Below are 26,320 nucleotides of genomic sequence, written 5' to 3'. Positions count from 1 at the left end.
ATATACATGTATAAAAAATATATAAAGTTAAATTTAATTACTCTAGCTTGTTCTGGAAAAATATGCTGTGAAAATGGCACCACTTCATTCTCAGAAGAAATCATTCCAACAATTTCATCCTCATCCAAAAATTTAAGACGTGCAATACCTTCAAAACATTTCTTCAAATATGGTTGAACTCTTTGTGGTTCATTTGTTTCAGATAATATTTCCAACACTATATCATTTGAAAGGAAGAAAAATCTAAAAATAAAATAAAAAGCTATAAATGTTTCAAATTCATAATTAATTCACATCTATTCAAATAAAGAAAAATTTTAGCACATTAAATTAACTTTTTATTTTTAATTAATGTTTTCTAACCTTGGAAATTGCATTCTTTTCTTTTGGAGATATTCGTTTAATCCCTTTTGTATATCATCTAAAAAGCAATTAGCCTGAATGAACTGTTTCAAAGTTTCTTCCGAGCATACTGGTAATAATAAATTGTTTCTAGCTACCTTAAAAGTAAATAAATATTGTAAGTTTTAAATATATTATAAAATATAATTAAATAGAAAATTGAATGATTGATTTTTAAATTGATTGTTTTAATTAAATTATTATTAAAAAAGCTGAATAATCTATAATTCTCTGATTAGATGCTATTACATACGGAGTGTTTACTTAAACAACTATCCAGGGGAAAAAGTTCCAACATTATACAAGGTATGCATGTTGTGCATGTTTTTTCCAGCACTGAAATAACTGAAAGGAATCAATTTAGCATAACAAATATATAATCTCTAACTGTAAAGGATAAAGACAATACAGTAGAGCATTGGTTAACCGAAAGCATTCCAGTCAGCAAATTTAAATTTTTGCTAGTGCTGTGGTGCTGCAATCTTTGGCTATGTCTTGGGCTATGCCAATATTTTTTTTGTTGGTGTGTGTGTTTTAGCTGGCAGCACTGGCACTTTTGTGTGGTGTTTTTCTGAGGACTGTGTGTTGTGCTGAATCAAACGTTTTTGATACTAGATCAACTTCTAAAGTATAAATTTTTGTTGTTTTTATATTTTTCAATATATTTATTTTGTTTGTAAAAAATAAAGTAATAATTTTTTACGATACAATAGCCACGATTATTATTTTAAAAAGTTTACATTAGGCTTAACATCGATGAAAATTCAACGTGAAGCGACACACAACGAAAAAATTTCAACATGGGATAGGTTAATATATTTTTTCGTCCATAATCGGTTATCTGAAAAATAAGTTATCCAAGCTACCTCAGTTCCCATTGATTCGGATAAACGAGGCTCTACTGTATTTCAGAAACTAATACAAAAAAGTGAGCTTTATTTTGTTGGAGAATATACTCAAAACAATGGTCTTCAGATCTTCAGAGACAATATAAAGATGTAAATGGCATTATGGATGACACATAACATTATTGGTGTCACCATTTCACATGCCTCTAGAATGTGTTTCTCCAGTTCTCCAAAATCATATAGCACTGCTGAATATGCATCCTATACCAATGTTTCAGGTAATCCCACAAAAAAAAACATCAAGAGGGGTCAAGTCTGGGAAATGTGGTGGTGAAAGAACAGGTTCATATTGTCTTATCCACAGTTACCAAACCATTTTGCAAGCTACTGATGCACATCTGTCCAGGAATGAGATGGCACACCATTATGCTGGTACCAAACCTGTTGTAATTGTGACAATGTTAAATCATTAAGCCATTCATCTGCTGTCATGCTTAGGATGTTCAGATGTTGGTAACTGTTCAAAGTGCTGTCAATAAAAATAGAACCAAGAAACTACTCATTCCAAATTTTACATCAGACATTTAGGGTAAAATGCACTTGGTATTCATAGGTTACATGCCTTATGCAGTAGTCTCTGACCAGTGATGTATATTGTGACAGTATTTGTATTTTTTGATTTATTAGAATAAGAATGCTTAAAAGATAGAAGAGGAAAGATAAATAATTAAGCTCCCTATAAGAACACTAAGTCTAATGTCTATCAGATTCTGGCCAAGGACAAGCAATTTAACATTTGCATAAAGTATGTTGGATATGCTTCTCAACTGCTTGAGAAGCGTATCCAACATGATAAACGAACATAAATATGACATATGCACGAAGAGGGCTGCAACAGCACTACTGGCCTTTGCTACAGAGGAAGGTAAGGAAGATAAATAAGATACTTACAAGATCAGCAGTGATATTATTTTGAATTTCATTTACAACAAAAAATTTCTGTGCTTCTTCAGGCATTTGTCTTGTGATGTCTTCTGAACTGAAAATTGGTTCAAGATATATCCAAGAAGACTGACACTAAAAAAAAATATTATAGTTAAAATTTCTCAAATAATAAATTCAAAAAAGAAAACACACAAATTTTATTACAATAAAGCATTTTCTTTAGCTAATAGTATTATAAACAAGTACATGAAAATTTAAATTTCCTTTCTGACTTGTGGAAGATTATTAACCTCTTAACTCTAAAACATTTAATAAAAAATGAAGTAGAATCAAAAATTAAAAGTTGAAAAAACAAACCAGTTTCCAGCAAAGAAAAACACTTTATTATTACTGTAAACTTTCTCCAATTTCCCTCAAAAATCCTTAAATTTTTGGGGGAAGTTTACAGTAATAATAAAGTGTTTCTCTTTGCTGGAAACTGGTTTGTTTTTTCGACCTTTAATTTTTGATTCTACTTCATTTTTTATTAAATGTTTTACAGTTAAGAGGTCAATAATCTTCCACAAGTCAGAAAGGAAAGGAAATTTAAATTTTTGTGTACTTGTTTATAGTACAATTAGCTAAAGATTAGTAATAAGTTCTGACTTCATTGCTTTTTAGAATTTTATTTTTTACATTAAAGCATTTTCTAATGTACTAATAAATTAATAGCTAAGTAATATAAACATTAACATATTAAGTGATTAATGTTAACTTTTTCTTAAGATAAAGTTTAGTAGTCTCCTTAAAGAAAGGAAAACCATGTTTTGTATTTGGATATTGCATTTTGTATCAAAATCTAAAGAATACGTTTCATTTCTCAGTTAGAATTATGCAACACTTATTAGTTTGATTAAATTTAATCTGGGATGTCCTATAAGACTGGAACCAAAGGAGTTATGTTGATCTTTGTTTACCTTTTCAGCATGTAAAGCATGGTGCCACATAAGAAGGAACAAATTCAAGTTATTTAGATAGTGAGAGGTCACCAAAAAATTTAACAGATGCATCCAGACTTCCCAGCAATTTGGATGTAGACTTCTCACTGAGTGTGAGTTCCTATCTCCAAAATAATTTTAATTCATTTTTCCTTACCTGTAAAACAAAGATCGACATACTATAACTCCTATAATTCTAGACTTAAGGAACACACTATGTATACAGCAGGACTTCTCAACAGATATTTACCCCTTAGGGGGTGGATGAAAGCTTGAGAATATTGCTAAAACTTTGCAAATATAAAAAATTTGTTTAAAGATATTTTAAAAGTTTGAACATTTTTTGCTCTTAAATAAATGTAAGACAATGCCTTTTAAAAATTATGTGAGAGGCTATGGCATATAAATTTATTAATACACAGTAAAAGGCTGGGAACCTCTAGTATACAGGGTATCTATAATTAAAGTACACTACTTTAGGCCACAATGGAGACAAAACTGTTAGAGATAGGTCAATGAAATTTTATAAGTATGTTTATCTTGACATGAAAAAATTATGGGCAGTTTCAAAAATAGTTAGAATTTTCACAACAGGGGTCTGTAATAGTGTCATTGTCACAGCAGTATTAAAGAAATTGTTCAATGTGCTTTCCACTGTGAGTCACATATTGCAATCAAGTAATCACACTAATAATAGTCAAGTGCAACACGTCAGGACTAATAAGATTCACTTCCCTTTCAATTAGCATCTTTAGTTCTCATAAATTTTCAACTCTACCTGTATAAACCCTATTTTTGGTTTAGCTCCATAACCAGAAGTCACAAGTTAGGAGATCAGGTGAATGAGCAGATCATTGCTTTCAAAAAACTGACTGATCACCTTTTCATCACCAAATGTGTAAGAAAATATCTCTCTCACAATAACTGCAGTATGGGAGTGCACTTTTAATCATGTGACCCTGATATTTTACACGTAAAATATCAGGGTCACATGATTAAAAGCTTTTACGGTGAGGGGTTTTATGCCGTTTTTACGGTAGTGGAGTCTCGGCCTAAGAAGAGATTTTCCGAAATTCTCCAGCGGAGGAGAGGGAGAGGATTAAGGCTTAACCTGAAGAACGTCTTATACTGTACTATTTTAGATGCGATTTTTTTGTTTTTATAGTAACAACTAATGTTGAGAATCTTAGTGAAGTATCAAGGGGAGAGTTATTTCTATCAAACTGCAAATTCCGCATGGATGAAGCCATGGGTAACAGCTAGTATGCTAATATTCTTACTTATTCTAATATTGAATTATTCTATTTTTTATACTACTTGGTTAATATGATGACAGCTTTTGAATAGAATAAAAATATTTATTGTGTGTTAATTTGGGTGAAATAAAAGAGTGAATTATTTATTAAATTTGTAAACATATCCAGTCTGAAATGAATTTATAATTTTCAAGTTTTAATGATATAAAAATAGAATATGAATTTAATAAAAGAGCTTATGCAATCTGAAAAAAAATTTGAAAATTTTCATGTTTTTCATATAATTAAGGATTTAACAACTTTCAATCAAAATGCCAATTATTTTCATTTACCTTCAGCCAAGCATCCAAGATATCTTGTATAAGTATTAGTGTTGTTTCCCAATTATTTAGTTCTTTTTTTAAAGGTTTTGAAAATGGAGAACCACCAATTGTTTGAATTTTTAAAATATGTTCATCTAAAAGAGCTTGTACATCTTCACATGATGATAATATTTTTCTGTCCTGTAGAAATTTAATTGATAAATAAAATTAGCAAAAAACAGATAAACCTGTGAACTAAATTTGTAATTTAGTTAATAAATCTTTCTTTCAATTGGTAGATACAATATTTCATTTAGATATATACTTGATCCACTTTATAGGTTCTATCCATATCATTTGCTGAAAAATTCACTACAAAGTTTGGTACAGATTTATCTTTTACTTCAATAGTTTGTAACATATTTTGATCTTAAATACCATCTTAAGACAGTTAAAATAACAATTCAAAACCAAACAAATTCGTAAATTTGTTAATTGCTAGTTAGCTTTCGATTGATAATTGCAATGTCAATGCATTGCAAATACTATAAACCAAATGTGATGAATGTAAAATGTATTTAACAAATTGTCTGGATTTAAGACGTTATTTGTCCTGTCTGATGAGGGCATTAAGACCAAACCACATCGTAACTTATTGTCTGATGAGGGCATTAAGACCAAACCACATCATAACTTATTGAAATAAAATACAAATTTGTACCATATTTTCATGGAGTAACTGGCATGCCACACAAAAAATGGGGAGGCCAGCATGTTAATTGATATAAGCTGAGATAATTTACAGCGAATTTCTTAACTTTAATATGTTTATTTTTGTGGTTTTGAATCAAATAACAATAAAATATACATAAAAAAAGCACTTTCAGAATTCCAGAAGTATATTTTACATCCTTAGAAAGAAGAAAAAATGAAGAAATTAAACATAACATAATTATAGCTTTTGATGTAATGCTGACAGTTTCACACAGTTTTAGTATATAACTCATTTGTTTTTTTTTAATGTGCCCTCTAGAGAGAGATGTATTCAATATAACCTCACTTAAAAGCAGCATGTCAGCTTTTATCATATGGAAAATCTGATTTCATGGTTGCCCAGATAGACTGGCATGCCAATCATTCTGCAAAAATACAATACCAGACTTCATATGTGAATTTTTTTGGAAAATTATTCAGATAAGGTAAGGTCATGTAAGATAGTTCAAATATATATAATAATTTTTATTTAAGATTTTTTTATATACAAAATTTATTATTCAATATACTTACCGTATCTCTATATGGGATAAGCTCAAGTTTTAAATTGCTCCATTCATTTTTCATGTTGCTCACAGTAGTTTCAAAAGAAAATTCTTTACTTGCTGATGCAGCTATTTCTTCTATTCTGTAAAATTAATCAGGTCTTTAAATTTATAAAATTTAATCTTATTTCAAATTTACGTAACACATTTACTTAATATGATTTTATTAATTAAATATCTTTTAGATATTTCTTACAATCTTACCAAAATGAATTCAAAATAATTTCACTATCGTCCAAAAATATTTATATACTTAATTATGATTAATGCCATTATGACCAAATGACTAATATAATGTAGGCATTAGCATTAGACTACTGTTCTGAAAAGCCTATCTCACTAAATTTCTGTGGATCTAACTTGAAACTTGAGTGTGAAATTCAAGCAATGACCTCTGTCACTACTATGAAAAAATGTAACTTTACAGCTAAAGGTTATTCCTATAGCATCAACAACTACAACAAAATATATAAAGGAAATGAATTTCCAGAAGAAAATCAACAATTTGTCACGTAATACAATTAACCATTTAGTATTGGTTAAAAATAAACTGGTCTTTCTGTTTTGATTAAATAAGCCAATAGTAAAACCAAGTGAATAGTTTGTTTACAGGGAGAGATTTCTGTTCTATACGAGTGTCTAAAGATAAGAAAGCATGGGAAGAAGACCATCCACAAGGACAAATCTGAAGATGCCAAACTGCCCAAAGGCTTGGACAATGATACCATTGTCCTGATACATGATTGCATATAAGATTATTTGAGGGTATCTAATAACTTTTTTCATGAAACAGTAATATAGTTACTCGCAAATCACACTTAAATTCAAAATTTCCATCAAATAAACGTCAAAAATACACATCAAACGTTTTCGACCACTAAATTTATCGGCCTTCCTCAGGAAATACAAACTGGAAAAACCATTCTATATTATTTTGTAATATAGTTACCAAAATATGTGTAATAAAACATAATAATACAATATAAATGAAACTATATATTTATTCTATATATATACAGCATATTAAAAGCAAAATGTTCTGTCACCTCAACTGAAACCAACACTTTACAAAGTGCTATAAGTAGAGACTCAACTTTGTCTGGATGTAATATAACCAAATCAATCAATACAGAAAGTATTTAATATTTTGGAAATTGATTTCAATATAAATTTTAATTTTAATTAATTAATTAATTTTGATTTTATTTTTAATTTTAGTTTTAGTTTTGGTGTAAAGATCAGAGTTTCCATTATTATTTTATTATTTTTAGTTTTAATTAACTGGTTACCTAGTATTAATAAATTTTTGTTATTTAATTTAACTTAAGCATATTTATACACGAATTCTTAGATGCCATTTTATTATGTAAATCTCAATTAACATGGTTTATATTAATTAATTAGATTTTGATTTGACTGTGGTGCATATGGAAAACAGAAATAGTATCTTTTCTACATGTGCATTGAAATCTAATTTGAATAATGTCATCAATGGTTTGTATCATGATCACTAATGATGTGAGGTGATCTCAGTACTAATAACTTCTGAATTGGTAGTCCTTTGGTTGATTAGTCGAGCCTTGACTTTCTTTAACACAGGAACTATAGTGAGTTGACTGCCTGTGACTTGTAATCTGTGACCAGCTCCTGCTAAGTAGCTTGTTTGGCAGCCAAGTTATCATATGGCATTCAAAATTTTGTTCAGGAATCAAATTGTTTGAAAAGTGAGGCATTTGAAAACTCAGATTTGACTGTATCTTGCACAAAACGATTCTGATAGCTTAACACTGCATTGAGTAATAACAATCCATGAAACCTTTTTATAACAGTGTTGTCTCCGTAACGGTTGTCTCGGTGGAGGTCGAAAATGTTTGTGAAGTTTGTTACAGAGACAACACTGTTATAAAAAGGTTTCGTGGATTGTTATGACTGTATCTTGTTTTCTAATTCATAATTTTTTAATAAACTAAGCACTATTTCCTTTTTCTGCTTCAATATTTTGAATAACTCCAACAATTCAGGAAACAGTGAGTGTGAACAGCTACTAGACATCATGTTTGTCATTAAAAAACCACATTGGAAATATTCTAGACTTGTCAATAGATTTCATTAGCTGTCTGTAAAGTTTTAAGTTTGCCTGTAAACATACAAGTATACTGTAATGAGACAAACTTGAAGAATTGTACATGCTTACTCTGCTCACCATGTGTATCATATATATTTATAGGAATATTCATCAAGAGATTAACACAAAAGTTTTGACAGAAAATATTCAAAATTAATGAGTTAAAAGTAATATTAAATTTTTATAATCAATAAAAGGATTCATTCTTTAAAAATAAAATTATTTTAATTAAAACATATTTAAAATTGTGAATTTTCTTATATTGTGAATTTTGCACACTTACTTTGAAATGTGATTTCCTAATTCAAGTTGAACCATATCAGATAGTGAAGTTTTCTCAGATGGAAGAATTGATTTACCAATTATAAGGCCAATCTAATAAATTTTACAATATCAAATTAATTATAATCAATCCAAGTTGTTGTTTTTTTATTTTAAATAATTATATAGTGAGTGATCAGTTAACGAACATAATCTGTTCAAAGACAATGTTCTCTACCCGAATTGTTCATTAACCAATTATTAATTTACCATAGATTTTTATGGGAATTTGATTAATTTGTTCTGGAGACGCCAAAAAAAATAAATAAAAAATTATATAATTTTTTACTATGTTTATTTACATGTAATAACAAACTAAAAGCAATCTCTCCATTTTTCCATTGATGGAGAAATGAGAAACAAAATCATATTTTTGTTTCTCAGATGTGATTTTTGTTACTCATTCATCTGCTTGAGTCTTTTTGATTATATCATTCTTTAGCTAAGATTGTATCTACTGTAGATTTGTTGAAGCCATACTGCCTAGAAACATCAGACATCTTCTGCCCATTCTCTACCTTGGCTATTATCTCTTGCTTAGTTTATGTAATGAGCTCAGTTCTTAACATGCCACTCTTTTTAAGCTCCATAATATTATCAGTTTTTTAAAATAAAAAGTTTAAAAAAAGCACTTGCAAAAATTCAGATAACAGAAATCAACTAGTGCAAAAAAGGTTATGTATGCAACTGTGAAAATCTCATTCCATAAACCATTCATAGATTCTAGTAAAATATAATTTTGCAAATCTTAAATGCACCATGCTTCTTCTTGTGTTTGTTCTGTGAGGTGTTTGTTATCCAAACGTGTTTGTTGTCCAAACATAAAAATCTTTCACGAGAGTGTTCATTGTCTGATTTGTTCGCAGTCCAAACCATTCATTAACCGATCACCCATTGTACTTTAAAATTTATATTTGAAAATGAGAAATTTTATTGTTTTAATTATATTCAATATCATTCTATTTTATTGAATGTCTTTTTGTTTTGAAGATGTCATATAATTTGACTAAATATATTTCATTTATTTATGCTTTCAGCTTATTAAACTAAATAGTTATCTCATTTATGTATCTACTAATTATTAAGCACTTTATATTTATTTAATTTATAAAAATTACCTTTGCCCAATGTCTAATTTTCATACCAGGATTACAAACAACTTTCAGTAAGGGTACATGATGATGAAATTCAGAGTATTTCTTTTTTAAATATGTTGTAATGTGTTTCGGTGCTGAATTATCTTCAAATATATCTTTCAAATAAGTCAGGGACTCATTAATCTTTTCCATGCTCTCATCAATTTCTTCAGTATTTAGATCATTAAACGGACCTATATTAAAATTTACAATATTTTTCAGTTATGAAATATTAAAAATAAGTGATAGAATTTAATATAGTCAAATATTATTATTATATTTATTAAATAAATTAATTTTGATTTCTTTGATAATCAATAATGAGGATAATATATAAATAAAATAATCAGATTTAATTGCAATTGTTTTTAAAATAAATAAATTAATTAAAGTGAATTTTTTGTAAAAGGTATATTTTTGCCAGAGATTGTTTATGTAATATTGTAAATAAATCACAATTTTCTTAACATATTTCAACAATTATTATTTTGAAATTTAAAAAAAATGCAGTGTAGATAAATATTAGATAGGCTATTTTATGATTAAATTTGTTCTTTTTTAATAATTATTTTTCTATTAATGAATACTTTGCTAAAGAATATTTTTATTAAAATAACTACATTACCATTAAACCACTTTTCAAACTTTGTTGTAAAATCATAAGCTGTATGCCAGAGTTGACTATAAGGCTGAATTTGTTCTGTGAGTTCATATAGTAATGGTTCTTTTGTGCAAACCCATCCTAATAATCTTTCTTCTTCATTTATTTTCTAAATTGATACATTAAATTAAAGTTAAGAATTCAACATTAATCTTCCATTCTTCATAAATAATCACACCAGTTACTACTTTAATTTCCAAAAACATTTTTATATAGTCCATTGTACTTTCAAACTTTAAGGAAATAAAGCAGGAACAGGTGTAAAAATTAAAAGTAATGCATTAATTAATGAAAATAAGTCAAAATATTCATGTAACAGTTAAATCAGAAATCCTAATTAAAAGTTTATATGATATTAACAAACTTTTATAATTATTTTAATGAAAACTTTAAATTTATAATAAACCTAATTTTTAAATATTATTGTAATAGTATTATATTCAAATATATTATTATATTTGAAAATCGTACTATATTATCAGCTAGCTATCTAGCTGACAAAACATTTACACAGAAAGGTGTCAAGTCTATTGCTATGAAAAAACTGGGTTGGAATTTAATCCAGATCCCTATTATCTGTCAAGAGTTGTCTAAGTCAAAGCATCATTCTCCAACTCTGATCCATGCTAATCCACCCCATCATGGATCAGACTCACTTATAACAAAAGAAATTATGATCATCCATATTGTATTACTATGCCATTCTTTGNATCTTCAAATATATCTTTCAAATAAGTCAGGGACTCATTAATCTTTTCCATGCTCTCATCAATTTCTTCAGTATTTAGATCATTAAACGGACCTATATTAAAATTTACAATATTTTTCAGTTATGAAATATTAAAAATAAGTGATAGAATTTAATATAGTCAAATATTATTATTATATTTATTAAATAAATTAATTTTGATTTCTTTGATAATCAATAATGAGGATAATATATAAATAAAATAATCAGATTTAATTGCAATTGTTTTTAAAATAAATAAATTAATTAAAGTGAATTTTTTGTAAAAGGTATATTTTTGCCAGAGATTGTTTATGTAATATTGTAAATAAATCACAATTTTCTTAACATATTTCAACAATTATTATTTTGAAATTTAAAAAAAATGCAGTGTAGATAAATATTAGATAGGCTATTTTATGATTAAATTTGTTCTTTTTTAATAATTATTTTTCTATTAATGAATACTTTGCTAAAGAATATTTTTATTAAAATAACTACATTACCATTAAACCACTTTTCAAACTTTGTTGTAAAATCATAAGCTGTATGCCAGAGTTGACTATAAGGCTGAATTTGTTCTGTGAGTTCATATAGTAATGGTTCTTTTGTGCAAACCCATCCTAATAATCTTTCTTCTTCATTTATTTTCTAAATTGATACATTAAATTAAAGTTAAGAATTCAACATTAATCTTCCATTCTTCATAAATAATCACACCAGTTACTACTTTAATTTCCAAAAACATTTTTATATAGTCCATTGTACTTTCAAACTTTAAGGAAATAAAGCAGGAACAGGTGTAAAAATTAAAAGTAATGCATTAATTAATGAAAATAAGTCAAAATATTCATGTAACAGTTAAATCAGAAATCCTAATTAAAAGTTTATATGATATTAACAAACTTTTATAATTATTTTAATGAAAACTTTAAATTTATAATAAACCTAATTTTTAAATATTATTGTAATAGTATTATATTCAAATATATTATTATATTTGAAAATCGTACTATATTATCAGCTAGCTATCTAGCTGACAAAACATTTACACAGAAAGGTGTCAAGTCTATTGCTATGAAAAAACTGGGTTGGAATTTAATCCAGATCCCTATTATCTGTCAAGAGTTGTCTAAGTCAAAGCATCATTCTCCAACTCTGATCCATGCTAATCCACCCCATCATGGATCAGACTCACTTATAACAAAAGAAATTATGATCATCCATATTGTATTACTATGCCATTCTTTGTACTAACAAATCAATTAATCAATTGTATTAGTAATTTTATGTTATGTGTAAATTTAAGATGATGTATTCAATATTTATAATATAATATTCTATTGTTTATATTTTAAATATATTTATTATTATATGTTTTAATGATTAACTACCAAACATTCACATAAGAGATTTATTCCCATGTGAAAACCTATTATTTATCTCCTAAATACTAAAAGTCATTTAAGATTGGATGGAAACTGACTGGTCATCTAGCTAATTGGATGTCACAAACAGAAAAAAATGAAAAGAGGCCTATCTGACAGTACTGATCTGAATTGTCAAACCACTGACAAATGGTAATGCATATTAGACTCCTGAAGATATACCTAATGTCTGATTGTAACTCTGTCTTACTCCACAAGGTGATAACATAGTAGAGATAGTGTGTAACTAAAAATTGTAATAAATAAACTTTTCTTTCAACGTCAGTAGAGCAACAGCTGAGTGTAATTACTCTCCATCTGCATCCATGTGACATGACACCATCACTAAGGCAATATCAAAAATTAAAGTGAGGTATGCAAACTAGCCACCACTTGGGCCAAAGTTATTTGACAATGAAATCAGGACTATAACCAAACAATACTCTTTCATATTATTAAAGCAATTGATATAATATATTAAAAATCTGATTTTGTTTTGAATAAAATACATTTTTTAAATGCACCATGCTTCTTCTTGTGTTTGTTCTGTGAGGTGTTTGTTATCCAAACGTGTTTGTTGTCCAAACATAAAAATCTTTCACGAGAGTGTTCATTGTCTGATTTGTTCGCAGTCCAAACCATTCATTAACCGATCACCCATTGTACTTTAAAAATTTATATTTGAAAATGAGAAATTTTATTGTTTTAATTATATTCAATATCATTCTATTTTATTGAATGTCTTTTTGTTTTGAAGATGTCATATAATTTGACTAAATATATTTCATTTATTTATGCTTTCAGCTTATTAAACTAAATAGTTATCTCATTTATGTATCTACTAATTATTAAGCACTTTATATTTATTTAATTTATAAAAATTACCTTTGCCCAATGTCTAATTTTCATACCAGGATTACAAACAACTTTCAGTAAGGGTACATGATGATGAAATTCAGAGTATTTCTTTTTTAAATATGTTGTAATGTGTTTCGGTGCTGAATTATCTTCAAATATATCTTTCAAATAAGTCAGGGACTCATTAATCTTTTCCATGCTCTCATCAATTTCTTCAGTATTTAGATCATTAAACGGACCTATATTAAAATTTACAATATTTTTCAGTTATGAAATATTAAAAATAAGTGATAGAATTTAATATAGTCAAATATTATTATTATATTTATTAAATAAATTAATTTTGATTTCTTTGATAATCAATAATGAGGATAATATATAAATAAAATAATCAGATTTAATTGCAATTGTTTTTAAAATAAATAAATTAATTAAAGTGAATTTTTTGTAAAAGGTATATTTTTGCCAGAGATNCTGCAAATTCCACATGGATGAAGCCATGGGTAACAGCTAGTATGCTAATATTCTTACTTATTCTAATATTGAATTATTCTATTTTTTATACTACTTGGTTAATATGATGACAGCTTTTGAATAGAATAAAAATATTTATTGTGTGTTAATTTGGGTGAAATAAAAGAGTGAATTATTTATTAAATTTGTAAACATATCCAGTCTGAAATGAATTTATAATTTTCAAGTTTTAATGATATAAAAATAGAATATGAATTTAATAAAAGAGCTTATGCAATCTGAAAAAAAATTTGAAAATTTTCATGTTTTTCATATAATTAAGGATTTAACAACTTTCAATCAAAATGCCAATTATTTTCATTTACCTTCAGCCAAGCATCCAAGATATCTTGTATAAGTATTAGTGTTGTTTCCCAATTATTTAGTTCTTTTTTTAAAGGTTTTGAAAATGGAGAACCACCAATTGTTTGAATTTTTAAAATATGTTCATCTAAAAGAGCTTGTACATCTTCACATGATGATAATATTTTTCTGTCCTGTAGAAATTTAATTGATAAATAAAATTAGCAAAAAACAGATAAACCTGTGAACTAAATTTGTAATTTAGTTAATAAATCTTTCTTTCAATTGGTAGATACAATATTTCATTTAGATATATACTTGATCCACTTTATAGGTTCTATCCATATCATTTGCTGAAAAATTCACTACAAAGTTTGGTACAGATTTATCTTTTACTTCAATAGTTTGTAACATATTTTGATCTTAAATACCATCTTAAGACAGTTAAAATAACAATTCAAAACCAAACAAATTCGTAAATTTGTTAATTGCTAGTTAGCTTTCGATTGATAATTGCAATGTCAATGCATTGCAAATACTATAAACCAAATGTGATGAATGTAAAATGTATTTAACAAATTGTCTGGATTTAAGACGTTATTTGTCCTGTCTGATGAGGGCATTAAGACCAAACCACATCGTAACTTATTGTCTGATGAGGGCATTAAGACCAAACCACATCATAACTTATTGAAATAAAATACAAATTTGTACCATATTTTCATGGAGTAACTGGCATGCCACACAAAAAATGGGGAGGCCAGCATGTTAATTGATATAAGCTGAGATAATTTACAGCGAATTTCTTAACTTTAATATGTTTATTTTTGTGGTTTTGAATCAAATAACAATAAAATATACATAAAAAAAGCACTTTCAGAATTCCAGAAGTATATTTTACATCCTTAGAAAGAAGAAAAAATGAAGAAATTAAACATAACATAATTATAGCTTTTGATGTAATGCTGACAGTTTCACACAGTTTTAGTATATAACTCATTTTTTTTTTTTAATGTGCCCTCTAGAGAGAGATGTATTCAATATAACCTCACTTAAAAGCAGCATGTCAGCTTTTATCATATGGAAAATCTGATTTCATGGTTGCCCAGATAGACTGGCATGCCAATCATTCTGCAAAAATACAATACCAGACTTCATATGTGAATTTTTTTGGAAAATTATTCAGATAAGGTAAGGTCATGTAAGATAGTTCAAATATATATAATAATTTTTATTTAAGATTTTTTTATATACAAAATTTATTATTCAATATACACATCATAACTTATTGAAATAAAATACAAATTTGTACCATATTTTCATGGAGTAACTGGCATGCCACTTCAAAGTGCTGTCAATAAAAATAGAACCAAGAAACTACTCATTCCAAATTTTACATCAGACATTTAGGGTAAAATGCACTTGGTATTCATAGGTTACATGCCTTATGCAGTAGTCTCTGACCAGTGATGTATATTGTGACAGTATTTGTATTTTTTGATTTATTAGAATAAGAATGCTTAAAAGATAGAAGAGGAAAGATAAATAATTAAGCTCCCTATAAGAACACTAAGTCTAATGTCTATCAGATTCTGGCCAAGGACAAGCAATTTAACATTTGCATAAAGTATGTTGGATATGCTTCTCAACTGCTTGAGAAGCGTATCCAACATGATAAACGAACATAAATATGACATATGCACGAAGAGGGCTGCAACAGCACTACTGGCCTTTGCTACAGAGGAAGGTAAGGAAGATAAATAAGATACTTACAAGATCAGCAGTGATATTATTTTGAATTTCATTTACAACAAAAAATTTCTGTGCTTCTTCAGGCATTTGTCTTGTGATGTCTTCTGAACTGAAAATTGGTTCAAGATATATCCAAGAAGACTGACACTAAAAAAAAATATTATAGTTAAAATTTCTCAAATAATAAATTCAAAAAAGAAAACACACAAATTTTATTACAATAAAGCATTTTCTTTAGCTAATAGTATTATAAACAAGTACATGAAAATTTAAATTTCCTTTCTGACTTGTGGAAGATTATTAACCTCTTAACTCTAAAACATTTAATAAAAAATGAAGTAGAATCAAAAATTAAAAGTTGAAAAAACAAACCAGTTTCCAGCAAAGAAAAACACTTTATTATTACTGTAAACTTTCTCCAATTTCCCTCAAAAATCCTTAAATTTTTGGGGGAAGTTTACAGTAATAATAAAGTGTTTCTCTTTGCTGGAAACTGGTTTGTTTTTTCGACCTTTAATTTTTGATTCTACTTCATTTTTTATTAAATGTTTTACAGTTAAGAGGTCAATAATCTTCCACAAGTCAGAAAGGAAAGGAAATTTAAATTTTTGTGTACTTGTTTATAGTACAATTAGCTAAAGATTAGTAATAAGTTCTGACTTCATTGCTTTTTAGAATTTTATTTTTTACATTAAAGCATTTTCTAATGTACTAATAAATTAATAGCTAAGTAATATAAACATTAACATATTAAGTGATTAATGTTAACTTTTTCTTAAGATAAAGTTTAGTAGTCTCCTTAAAGAAAGGAAAACCATGTTTTGTATTTGGATATTGCATTTTGTATCAAAATCTAAAGAATACGTTTCATTTCTCAGTTAGAATTATGCAACACTTATTAGTTTGACTAAATTTAATCTGGGATGTCCTATAAGACTGGAACCAAAGGAGTTATGTTGATCTTTGTTTACCTTTTCAGCATGTAAAGCATGGTGCCACATAAGAAGGAACAAATTCAAGTTATTTAGATAGTGAGAGGTCACCAAAAAATTTAACAGATGCATCCAGACTTCCCAGCAATTTGGATGTAGACTTCTCACTGAGTGTGAGTTCCTATCTCCAAAATAATTTTAATTCATTTTTCCTTACCTGTAAAACAAAGATCGACATACTATAACTCCTATAATTCTAGACTTAAGGAACACACTATGTATACAGCAGGACTTCTCAACAGATATTTACCCCTTAGGGGGTGGATGAAAGCTTGAGAATATTGCTAAAACTTTGCAAATATAAAAAATTTGTTTAAAGATATTTTAAAAGTTTGAACATTTTTTGCTCTTAAATAAATGTAAGACAATGCCTTTTAAAAATTATGTGAGAGGCTATGGCATATAAATTTATTAATACACAGTAAAAGGCTGGGAACCTCTAGTATACAGGGTATCTATAATTAAAGTACACTACTTTAGGCCACAATGGAGACAAAACTGTTAGAGATAGGTCAATGAAATTTTATAAGTATGTTTATCTTGACATGAAAAAATTATGGGCAGTTTCAAAAATAGTTAGAATTTTCACAACAGGGGTCTGTAATAGTGTCATTGTCACAGCAGTATTAAAGAAATTGTTCAATGTGCTTTCCACTGTGAGTCACATATTGCAATCAAGTAATCACACTAATAATAGTCAAGTGCAACACGTCAGGACTAATAAGATTCACTTCCCTTTCAATTAGCATCTTTAGTTCTCATAAATTTTCAACTCTACCTGTATAAACCCTATTTTTGGTTTAGCTCCATAACCAGAAGTCACAAGTTAGGAGATCAGGTGAATGAGCAGATCATTGCTTTCAAAAAACTGACTGATCACCTTTTCATCACCAAATGTGTAAGAAAATATCTCTCTCACAATAACTGCAGTATGGGAGTGCACTTTTAATCATGTGACCCTGATATTTTACACGTAAAATATCAGGGTCACATGATTAAAAGCTTTTACGGTGAGGGGTTTTATGCCGTTTTTACGGTAGTGGAGTCTCGGCCTAAGAAGAGATTTTCCGAAATTCTCCAGCGGAGGAGAGGGAGAGGATTAAGGCTTAACCTGAAGAACGTCTTATACTGTACTATTTTAGATGCGATTTTTTTGTTTTTATAGTAACAACTAATGTTGAGAATCTTAGTGAAGTATCAAGGGGAGAGTTATTTCTATCAAACTGCAAATTCCACATGGATGAAGCCATGGGTAACAGCTAGTATGCTAATATTCTTACTTATTCTAATATTGAATTATTCTATTTTTTATACTACTTGGTTAATATGATGACAGCTTTTGAATAGAATAAAAATATTTATTGTGTGTTAATTTGGGTGAAATAAAAGAGTGAATTATTTATTAAATTTGTAAACATATCCAGTCTGAAATGAATTTATAATTTTCAAGTTTTAATGATATAAAAATAGAATATGAATTTAATAAAAGAGCTTATGCAATCTGAAAAAAAATTTGAAAATTTTCATGTTTTTCATATAATTAAGGATTTAACAACTTTCAATCAAAATGCCAATTATTTTCATTTACCTTCAGCCAAGCATCCAAGATATCTTGTATAAGTATTAGTGTTGTTTCCCAATTATTTAGTTCTTTTTTTAAAGGTTTTGAAAATGGAGAACCACCAATTGTTTGAATTTTTAAAATATGTTCATCTAAAAGAGCTTGTACATCTTCACATGATGATAATATTTTTCTGTCCTGTAGAAATTTAATTGATAAATAAAATTAGCAAAAAACAGATAAACCTGTGAACTAAATTTGTAATTTAGTTAATAAATCTTTCTTTCAATTGGTAGATACAATATTTCATTTAGATATATACTTGATCCACTTTATAGGTTCTATCCATATCATTTGCTGAAAAATTCACTACAAAGTTTGGTACAGATTTATCTTTTACTTCAATAGTTTGTAACATATTTTGATCTTAAATACCATCTTAAGACAGTTAAAATAACAATTCAAAACCAAACAAATTCGTAAATTTGTTAATTGCTAGTTAGCTTTCGATTGATAATTGCAATGTCAATGCATTGCAAATACTATAAACCAAATGTGATGAATGTAAAATGTATTTAACAAATTGTCTGGATTTAAGACGTTATTTGTCCTGTCTGATGAGGGCATTAAGACCAAACCACATCGTAACTTATTGTCTGATGAGGGCATTAAGACCAAACCACATCATAACTTATTGAAATAAAATACAAATTTGTACCATATTTTCATGGAGTAACTGGCATGCCACACAAAAAATGGGGAGGCCAGCATGTTAATTGATATAAGCTGAGATAATTTACAGCGAATTTCTTAACTTTAATATGTTTATTTTTGTGGTTTTGAATCAAATAACAATAAAATATACATAAAAAAAGCACTTTCAGAATTCCAGAAGTATATTTTACATCCTTAGAAAGAAGAAAAAATGAAGAAATTAAACATAACATAATTATAGCTTTTGATGTAATGCTGACAGTTTCACACAGTTTTAGTATATAACTCATTTGTTTTTTTTTAATGTGCCCTCTAGAGAGAGATGTATTCAATATAACCTCACTTAAAAGCAGCATGTCAGCTTTTATCATATGNGTTAACGAACATAATCTGTTCAAAGACAATGTTCTCTACCCGAATTGTTCATTAACCAATTATTAATTTACCATAGATTTTTATGGGAATTTGATTAATTTGTTCTGGAGACGCCAAAAAAAATAAATAAAAAATTATATAATTTTTTACTATGTTTATTTACATGTAATAACAAACTAAAAGCAATCTCTCCATTTTTCCATTGATGGAGAAATGAGAAACAAAATCATATTTTTGTTTCTCAGATGTGATTTTTGTTACTCATTCATCTGCTTGAGTCTTTTTGATTATATCATTCTTTAGCTAAGATTGTATCTACTGTAGATTTGTTGAAGCCATACTGCCTAGAAACATCAGACATCTTCTGCCCATTCTCTACCTTGGCTATTATCTCTTGCTTAGTTTATGTAATGAGCTCAGTTCTTAACATGCCACTCTTTTTAAGCTCCATAATATTATCAGTTTTTTAAAATAAAAAGTTTAAAAAAAGCACTTGCAAAAATTCAGATAACAGAAATCAACTAGTGCAAAAAAGGTTATGTATGCAACTGTGAAAATCTCATTCCATAAACCATTCATAGATTCTAGTAAAATATAATTTTGCAAATCTTAAATGCACCATGCTTCTTCTTGTGTTTGTTCTGTGAGGTGTTTGTTATCCAAACGTGTTTGTTGTCCAAACATAAAAATCTTTCACGAGAGTGTTCATTGTCTGATTTGTTCGCAGTCCAAACCATTCATTAACCGATCACCCATTGTACTTTAAAATTTATATTTGAAAATGAGAAATTTTATTGTTTTAATTATATTCAATATCATTCTATTTTATTGAATGTCTTTTTGTTTTGAAGATGTCATATAATTTGACTAAATATATTTCATTTATTTATGCTTTCAGCTTATTAAACTAAATAGTTATCTCATTTATGTATCTACTAATTATTAAGCACTTTATATTTATTTAATTTATAAAAATTACCTTTGCCCAATGTCTAATTTTCATACCAGGATTACAAACAACTTTCAGTAAGGGTACATGATGATGAAATTCAGAGTATTTCTTTTTTAAATATGTTGTAATGTGTTTCGGTGCTGAATTATCTTCAAATATATCTTTCAAATAAGTCAGGGACTCATTAATCTTTTCCATGCTCTCATCAATTTCTTCAGTATTTAGATCATTAAACGGACCTATATTAAAATTTACAATATTTTTCAGTTATGAAATATTAAAAATAAGTGATAGAATTTAATATAGTCAAATATTATTATTATATTTATTAAATAAATTAATTTTGATTTCTTTGATAATCAATAATGAGGATAATATATAAATAAAATAATCAGATTTAATTGCAATTGTTTTTAAAATAAATAAATTAATTAAAGTGAATTTTTTGTAAAAGGTATATTTTTGCCAGAGATTGTTTATGTAATATTGTAAATAAATCACAATTTTCTTAACATATTTCAACAATTATTATTTTGAAATTTAAAAAAAATGCAGTGTAGATAAATATTAGATAGGCTATTTTATGATTAAATTTGTTCTTTTTTAATAATTATTTTTCTATTAATGAATACTTTGCTAAAGAATATTTTTATTAAAATAACTACATTACCATTAAACCACTTTTCAAACTTTGTTGTAAAATCATAAGCTGTATGCCAGAGTTGACTATAAGGCTGAATTTGTTCTGTGAGTTCATATAGTAATGGTTCTTTTGTGCAAACCCATCCTAATAATCTTTCTTCTTCATTTATTTTCTAAATTGATACATTAAATTAAAGTTAAGAATTCAACATTAATCTTCCATTCTTCATAAATAATCACACCAGTTACTACTTTAATTTCCAAAAACATTTTTATATAGTCCATTGTACTTTCAAACTTTAAGGAAATAAAGCAGGAACAGGTGTAAAAATTAAAAGTAATGCATTAATTAATGAAAATAAGTCAAAATATTCATGTAACAGTTAAATCAGAAATCCTAATTAAAAGTTTATATGATATTAACAAACTTTTATAATTATTTTAATGAAAACTTTAAATTTATAATAAACCTAATTTTTAAATATTATTGTAATAGTATTATATTCAAATATATTATTATATTTGAAAATCGTACTATATTATCAGCTAGCTATCTAGCTGACAAAACATTTACACAGAAAGGTGTCAAGTCTATTGCTATGAAAAAACTGGGTTGGAATTTAATCCAGATCCCTATTATCTGTCAAGAGTTGTCTAAGTCAAAGCATCATTCTCCAACTCTGATCCATGCTAATCCACCCCATCATGGATCAGACTCACTTATAACAAAAGAAATTATGATCATCCATATTGTATTACTATGCCATTCTTTGTACTAACAAATCAATTAATCAATTGTATTAGTAATTTTATGTTATGTGTAAATTTAAGATGATGTATTCAATATTTATAATATAATATTCTATTGTTTATATTTTAAATATATTTATTATTATATGTTTTAATGATTAACTACCAAACATTCACATAAGAGATTTATTCCCATGTGAAAACCTATTATTTATCTCCTAAATACTAAAAGTCATTTAAGATTGGATGGAAACTGACTGGTCATCTAGCTAATTGGATGTCACAAACAGAAAAAAATGAAAAGAGGCCTATCTGACAGTACTGATCTGAATTGTCAAACCACTGACAAATGGTAATGCATATTAGACTCCTGAAGATATACCTAATGTCTGATTGTAACTCTGTCTTACTCCACAAGGTGATAACATAGTAGAGATAGTGTGTAACTAAAAATTGTAATAAATAAACTTTTCTTTCAACGTCAGTAGAGCAACAGCTGAGTGTAATTACTCTCCATCTGCATCCATGTGACATGACACCATCACTAAGGCAATATCAAAAATTAAAGTGAGGTATGCAAACTAGCCACCACTTGGGCCAAAGTTATTTGACAATGAAATCAGGACTATAACCAAACAATACTCTTTCATATTATTAAAGCAATTGATATAATATATTAAAAATCTGATTTTGTTTTGAATAAAATACATTTTTTTGTCTAAATCTTAGTTTTTTTAAGTGTACATATGATTCATTACTCAAGTTTATACTGAAAATATTATTAATAAATGAAATGTAGTAATTGTTGAAATTCTAAATATTAAATTATTAATATTGATAATTTATTGTTTATAAATGTACTTACATTAAATATTGTAAATTGTTTTATTTTGTACTATAAATTAGCATTATTAAAATTTGTATCATCAAAAAGCAAAGATTTTTTTATCTATATTAAACAAATATATTAGATTTTTAATGTATAAATAAAACTAGCAGATGAGCCTGGCTATGCTCAAGCAAAACATAACAACAGCAAAGATTAAGATTATTAGCTTATTTCGTACTTCTAACATTTTTATTATATTATAATATTTGATTTATATTTACAAAGGTTATCTTATGTAAGAGTTTATCATACCAAGTGACCAATCTAATACATTTTAAAAATTCTTTAAATTGTACTACAGTAGAGGAAGAAAATTTTTTAAATGTGTTAGATTGATAAACTTTTGTAAGATAACTTTTGTAGTTATATAAATCAAATACTATGATATACCAAATATTAAAAAGAAAACCATATAAAGAGTTTGGTTATTTCAGCCTACCATTGTCACATTTATTGCAATACTTGGTCAGTATGAAATGGCACAATTTCATTGGTCAAGTAGATAGACACCAATTGAAAATACGATATCTTAAAAAATTTAAGATAGCATATTTTTTCCTAATGTTAATGCTAAGAAACAGTACTATTTACATCTGAATATCAAACAGTAATCTGCCAACAAATCGAATTTTGCAAAAAATGGACCAAATATTTAAACTTGGTACCTTTGAAAACCACTTAAATCATATTTTGTGCTGGCTGGTAACTTTGTATTATGTAATTTTCTTATTCAAATTCCATCATACAGTTGATCCAATAGAAATAAGGGACTGTTGTGGAAGGGGCTCAAAGTAATTCAACTGATAATAGTCATTGATCTCCTCCCAGAAAAAAAAATGGTCAATGACTACTAATTAATACTGATCTACTATTAATATTTAAAAAGTGATCTGTGTTAGACAGGTTATAATGACCCTGCATGTGATCAAAGTTGCTAACCTTACTGTCTGAAAGACTTCATATAAAACTTGTTTAAATAAAAAAAATCTTGTAAAATTGCTAGAATAATTCTTTATGTGATAATAAAGTGTTTAAGTGTTGGCAAAAGATTGTATAACTTACATGGAAAGTATGTTCTTGTAAATATTGCATTTATAGAAAAATTATCAAACCTATAAATTCCCACTGTTGTGCATCTGTCTGTCCTTCCTTAATCTAAAGAAAGAAGTTAGACAGATGAAAGTCAGTATCAAATATGGAAAGCTTAGGGGCAGGAGCACAGATTAACTATATACGAACTTCCAGTTTAAAATGGAAGTCATGTTACTTTGATTCAAAATTTTTCTCCTGAACAGAGTTAGATAGATAACTGGCACAACTCTATTGCTAACAGAAAAAGTATGATGTACAGGGGCATCACCATTACTAAAAGAATTGAGAACATCATAAAGAAAAGTTGCAGCCTGGCATTGTGACGGTGTCTCAATAAATAATTATTCATTAAGAATTAATTTGGTTTATTTGGTTACAGCCAAACAACGTATGAGTGATCTGCTGAGGGGGATACATCCTGGAAAGACTTATGGGAAGCTAGACCATATTTAGGTGTTACTAATGTGAAGAAAACCCAGAAAACTGCACATGGCCAAGCCCAAACCCATAACTAACTAACTATCAGAGTTTGGTAGTTTTATGCATTTGGCTACTGGAGGGCACTTATTAGAATTAAGAAAATACCATTCAGAAATAAAAAAAAACCTATAAGTCATTAGATGTGGAAAATTAAATACTTATATACTTACCATAGACTTTTCTCAGGGTAACACTTTTGATTCCACTCAGGCAAGAGCTATATGCTACCTGTCTCAGTAATGATATAGCATGTCTATTTTGCACTATATCATTGTCACAGTAATTAAGTGAATATAATATATATTTTTTAAAATTACATCTTTTTTTTATAAGAATTATATTTAGTTTCTTATTTTGTTAATTTTTTGCCAATGAATGGCACTATGTGTAAATCAACAAATTGTATATAGATAGAAATTAATTGATTTACAAAAATCAAATCAATATTTTGGGGTGAGATGTATGAATTTATCTAAGTCAGAAGTTTATGAATTTAACTGCAGAGTTTTGTAGCAATTGGTCAAATGGCCACGGAATATACAGCGGAATAGGAATACAAACAAACAATATATAGGAATACAAACAATACATAGGAATACAACAATATATAGGAATACAAACAAACAAACACCCTCATTTATATATATATATATATAATGAATTATTTATGTACAAAGTCCTAAATAAAGATTAAGATAAAATGCTTACTTCTAATTCAACTTTTGCTTCAATGAGATTTCTTTGAAGAGTATCCAATTCTAATATGCTATTTGATATTTGATTTGGATTTAAATTCTGAAAAAGTTTTATTTGTTTAATTTTTATTATATACATGTTAAGTTTAATGTAATACTAAAATTTAAGTAAGTACCTCTCTTGTTCTGAAACTATCAAGTAATTCTTTCATTGTTTTCAAATTTTTATGGAGATTTTGCTGTCTTGTTATTAAAGATCTTTCAGCCTGATCTTGCTGATTTGATACACGTATTTTGCAAGCATTGAAAACTTTCGTAATAGATGAAGGCCAATTGAAAATTTTAGTATTCATTTGGATATCATAATCTGAAATAGAGAGGTAAAAAGACATTTAATATGCTTAATAACTTGTTAATAATCTAGCTACATTACTTTTATTATTTTTAATTATAAAAATTTTAATATTCATAAAAAAAAATAAAAATATAGCTAAACCTTGGTTAATGTGCTTTTAAGTTAGTATGTTTTGGTTTCATTTGAATCATTAACTATAGATAAATTACATATTATCCATCCAAATAAGTTTATTCATAGATGCATTGTACATTACATTGCTGTATTTACTAATGCACAGACTGTGCAAGTGTACAGGGAGACAAAATCTCTAAGAATAAATCTTGTAGCATGTAAACTTGGCTCTGGCAATGCTGCTGAAAATAGATATCTGACCATTTTGATTGAATGCCTAACAAATAAAATAGGAAAAAAATTCAATCTTCCCAAACATCAATAATTGATAATACCTAGAGCATCACTGTTTTGTTTCCTTGCACACAATTATGAATTGAGAGTAACTTTATAATGATTGAATGGGTATTGCATCTGGGAGAAAAATAATTTTCAGTGAGCTGCCAGCTGTGGGCACGTTTCATGAAAATTGCAAATAATGAGATATGGATGTTAGGTGTTCTAACTGGCATATATAAATATATTGCACTTGGAAGGAAACATTCAGCAGAACTGAAAACTTAAACTTTGTAAGTAATTATACATTCGTGTACAAAATGCAAGCATAACCATTAATTTGGCTTATATTTCAGAAACTACTAATTAGAACAGTGTGAAACCTATGTGGCTGTATGCCATAATATATTTTAAGTTTAGTTTGTAGTCTTTAGCATATTTACTTTCCATTCTTCTAGAACCTTCATACATTCTTTCCATCTTCTAGAACCTTCTAATATTAATTATTCTTCCCCCTTGGAGGTGAGGGCCACTTCCTAAAATCATCAAAACAATGAATGT

At 27.5% G+C, this 26,320-nt stretch overlaps 2 protein-coding genes across 2 annotated transcripts in view; both read right to left on the bottom strand.

The window, feature by feature from the left end:
• The window catches only part of LOC111621584 (dynein heavy chain 3, axonemal-like), a 62,827-nt gene extending 52,384 nt beyond the window's left edge, over positions 1–10,443 (bottom strand). Inside the window, exons 1-8 of the mRNA XM_023363765.1 lie at positions 10,257–10,443; positions 9,614–9,825; positions 8,458–8,549; positions 6,018–6,132; positions 4,761–4,931; positions 2,202–2,327; positions 364–500; positions 42–243 (exon numbers count right to left, since the gene is read on the bottom strand). Coding sequence (XP_023219533.1) covers positions 42–243; positions 364–500; positions 2,202–2,327; positions 4,761–4,931; positions 6,018–6,132; positions 8,458–8,549; positions 9,614–9,784 — 1,014 coding nt within the window. The 5' untranslated portion in view covers positions 9,785–9,825; positions 10,257–10,443. The remainder of the gene's footprint in view (positions 1–41; positions 244–363; positions 501–2,201; positions 2,328–4,760; positions 4,932–6,017; positions 6,133–8,457; positions 8,550–9,613; positions 9,826–10,256) is intronic.
• A 3,670-nt stretch (positions 10,444–14,113) lies between these two features.
• The window catches only part of LOC111621583 (dynein heavy chain 3, axonemal-like), a 40,792-nt gene continuing 28,585 nt past the window's right edge, over positions 14,114–26,320 (bottom strand). Inside the window, exons 14-20 of the mRNA XM_023363764.1 lie at positions 25,191–25,381; positions 25,028–25,114; positions 21,137–21,281; positions 20,494–20,705; positions 18,453–18,623; positions 15,894–16,019; positions 14,114–14,314 (exon numbers count right to left, since the gene is read on the bottom strand). Of these exons, the coding sequence (XP_023219532.1) occupies positions 14,114–14,314; positions 15,894–16,019; positions 18,453–18,623; positions 20,494–20,705; positions 21,137–21,281; positions 25,028–25,114; positions 25,191–25,381 (1,133 nt within the window). The remainder of the gene's footprint in view (positions 14,315–15,893; positions 16,020–18,452; positions 18,624–20,493; positions 20,706–21,136; positions 21,282–25,027; positions 25,115–25,190; positions 25,382–26,320) is intronic.

The sequence above is a fragment of the Centruroides sculpturatus genome, unplaced genomic scaffold, assembly GCF_000671375.1.
Source record: "Centruroides sculpturatus isolate CEXI.00-Female unplaced genomic scaffold, Cexi_2.0 scaffold175, whole genome shotgun sequence".
In the NCBI taxonomy this organism is placed as follows: domain Eukaryota; kingdom Metazoa; phylum Arthropoda; class Arachnida; order Scorpiones; family Buthidae; genus Centruroides; species Centruroides sculpturatus.
This window is presented reverse-complemented; position numbering and strand designations above follow the sequence as displayed.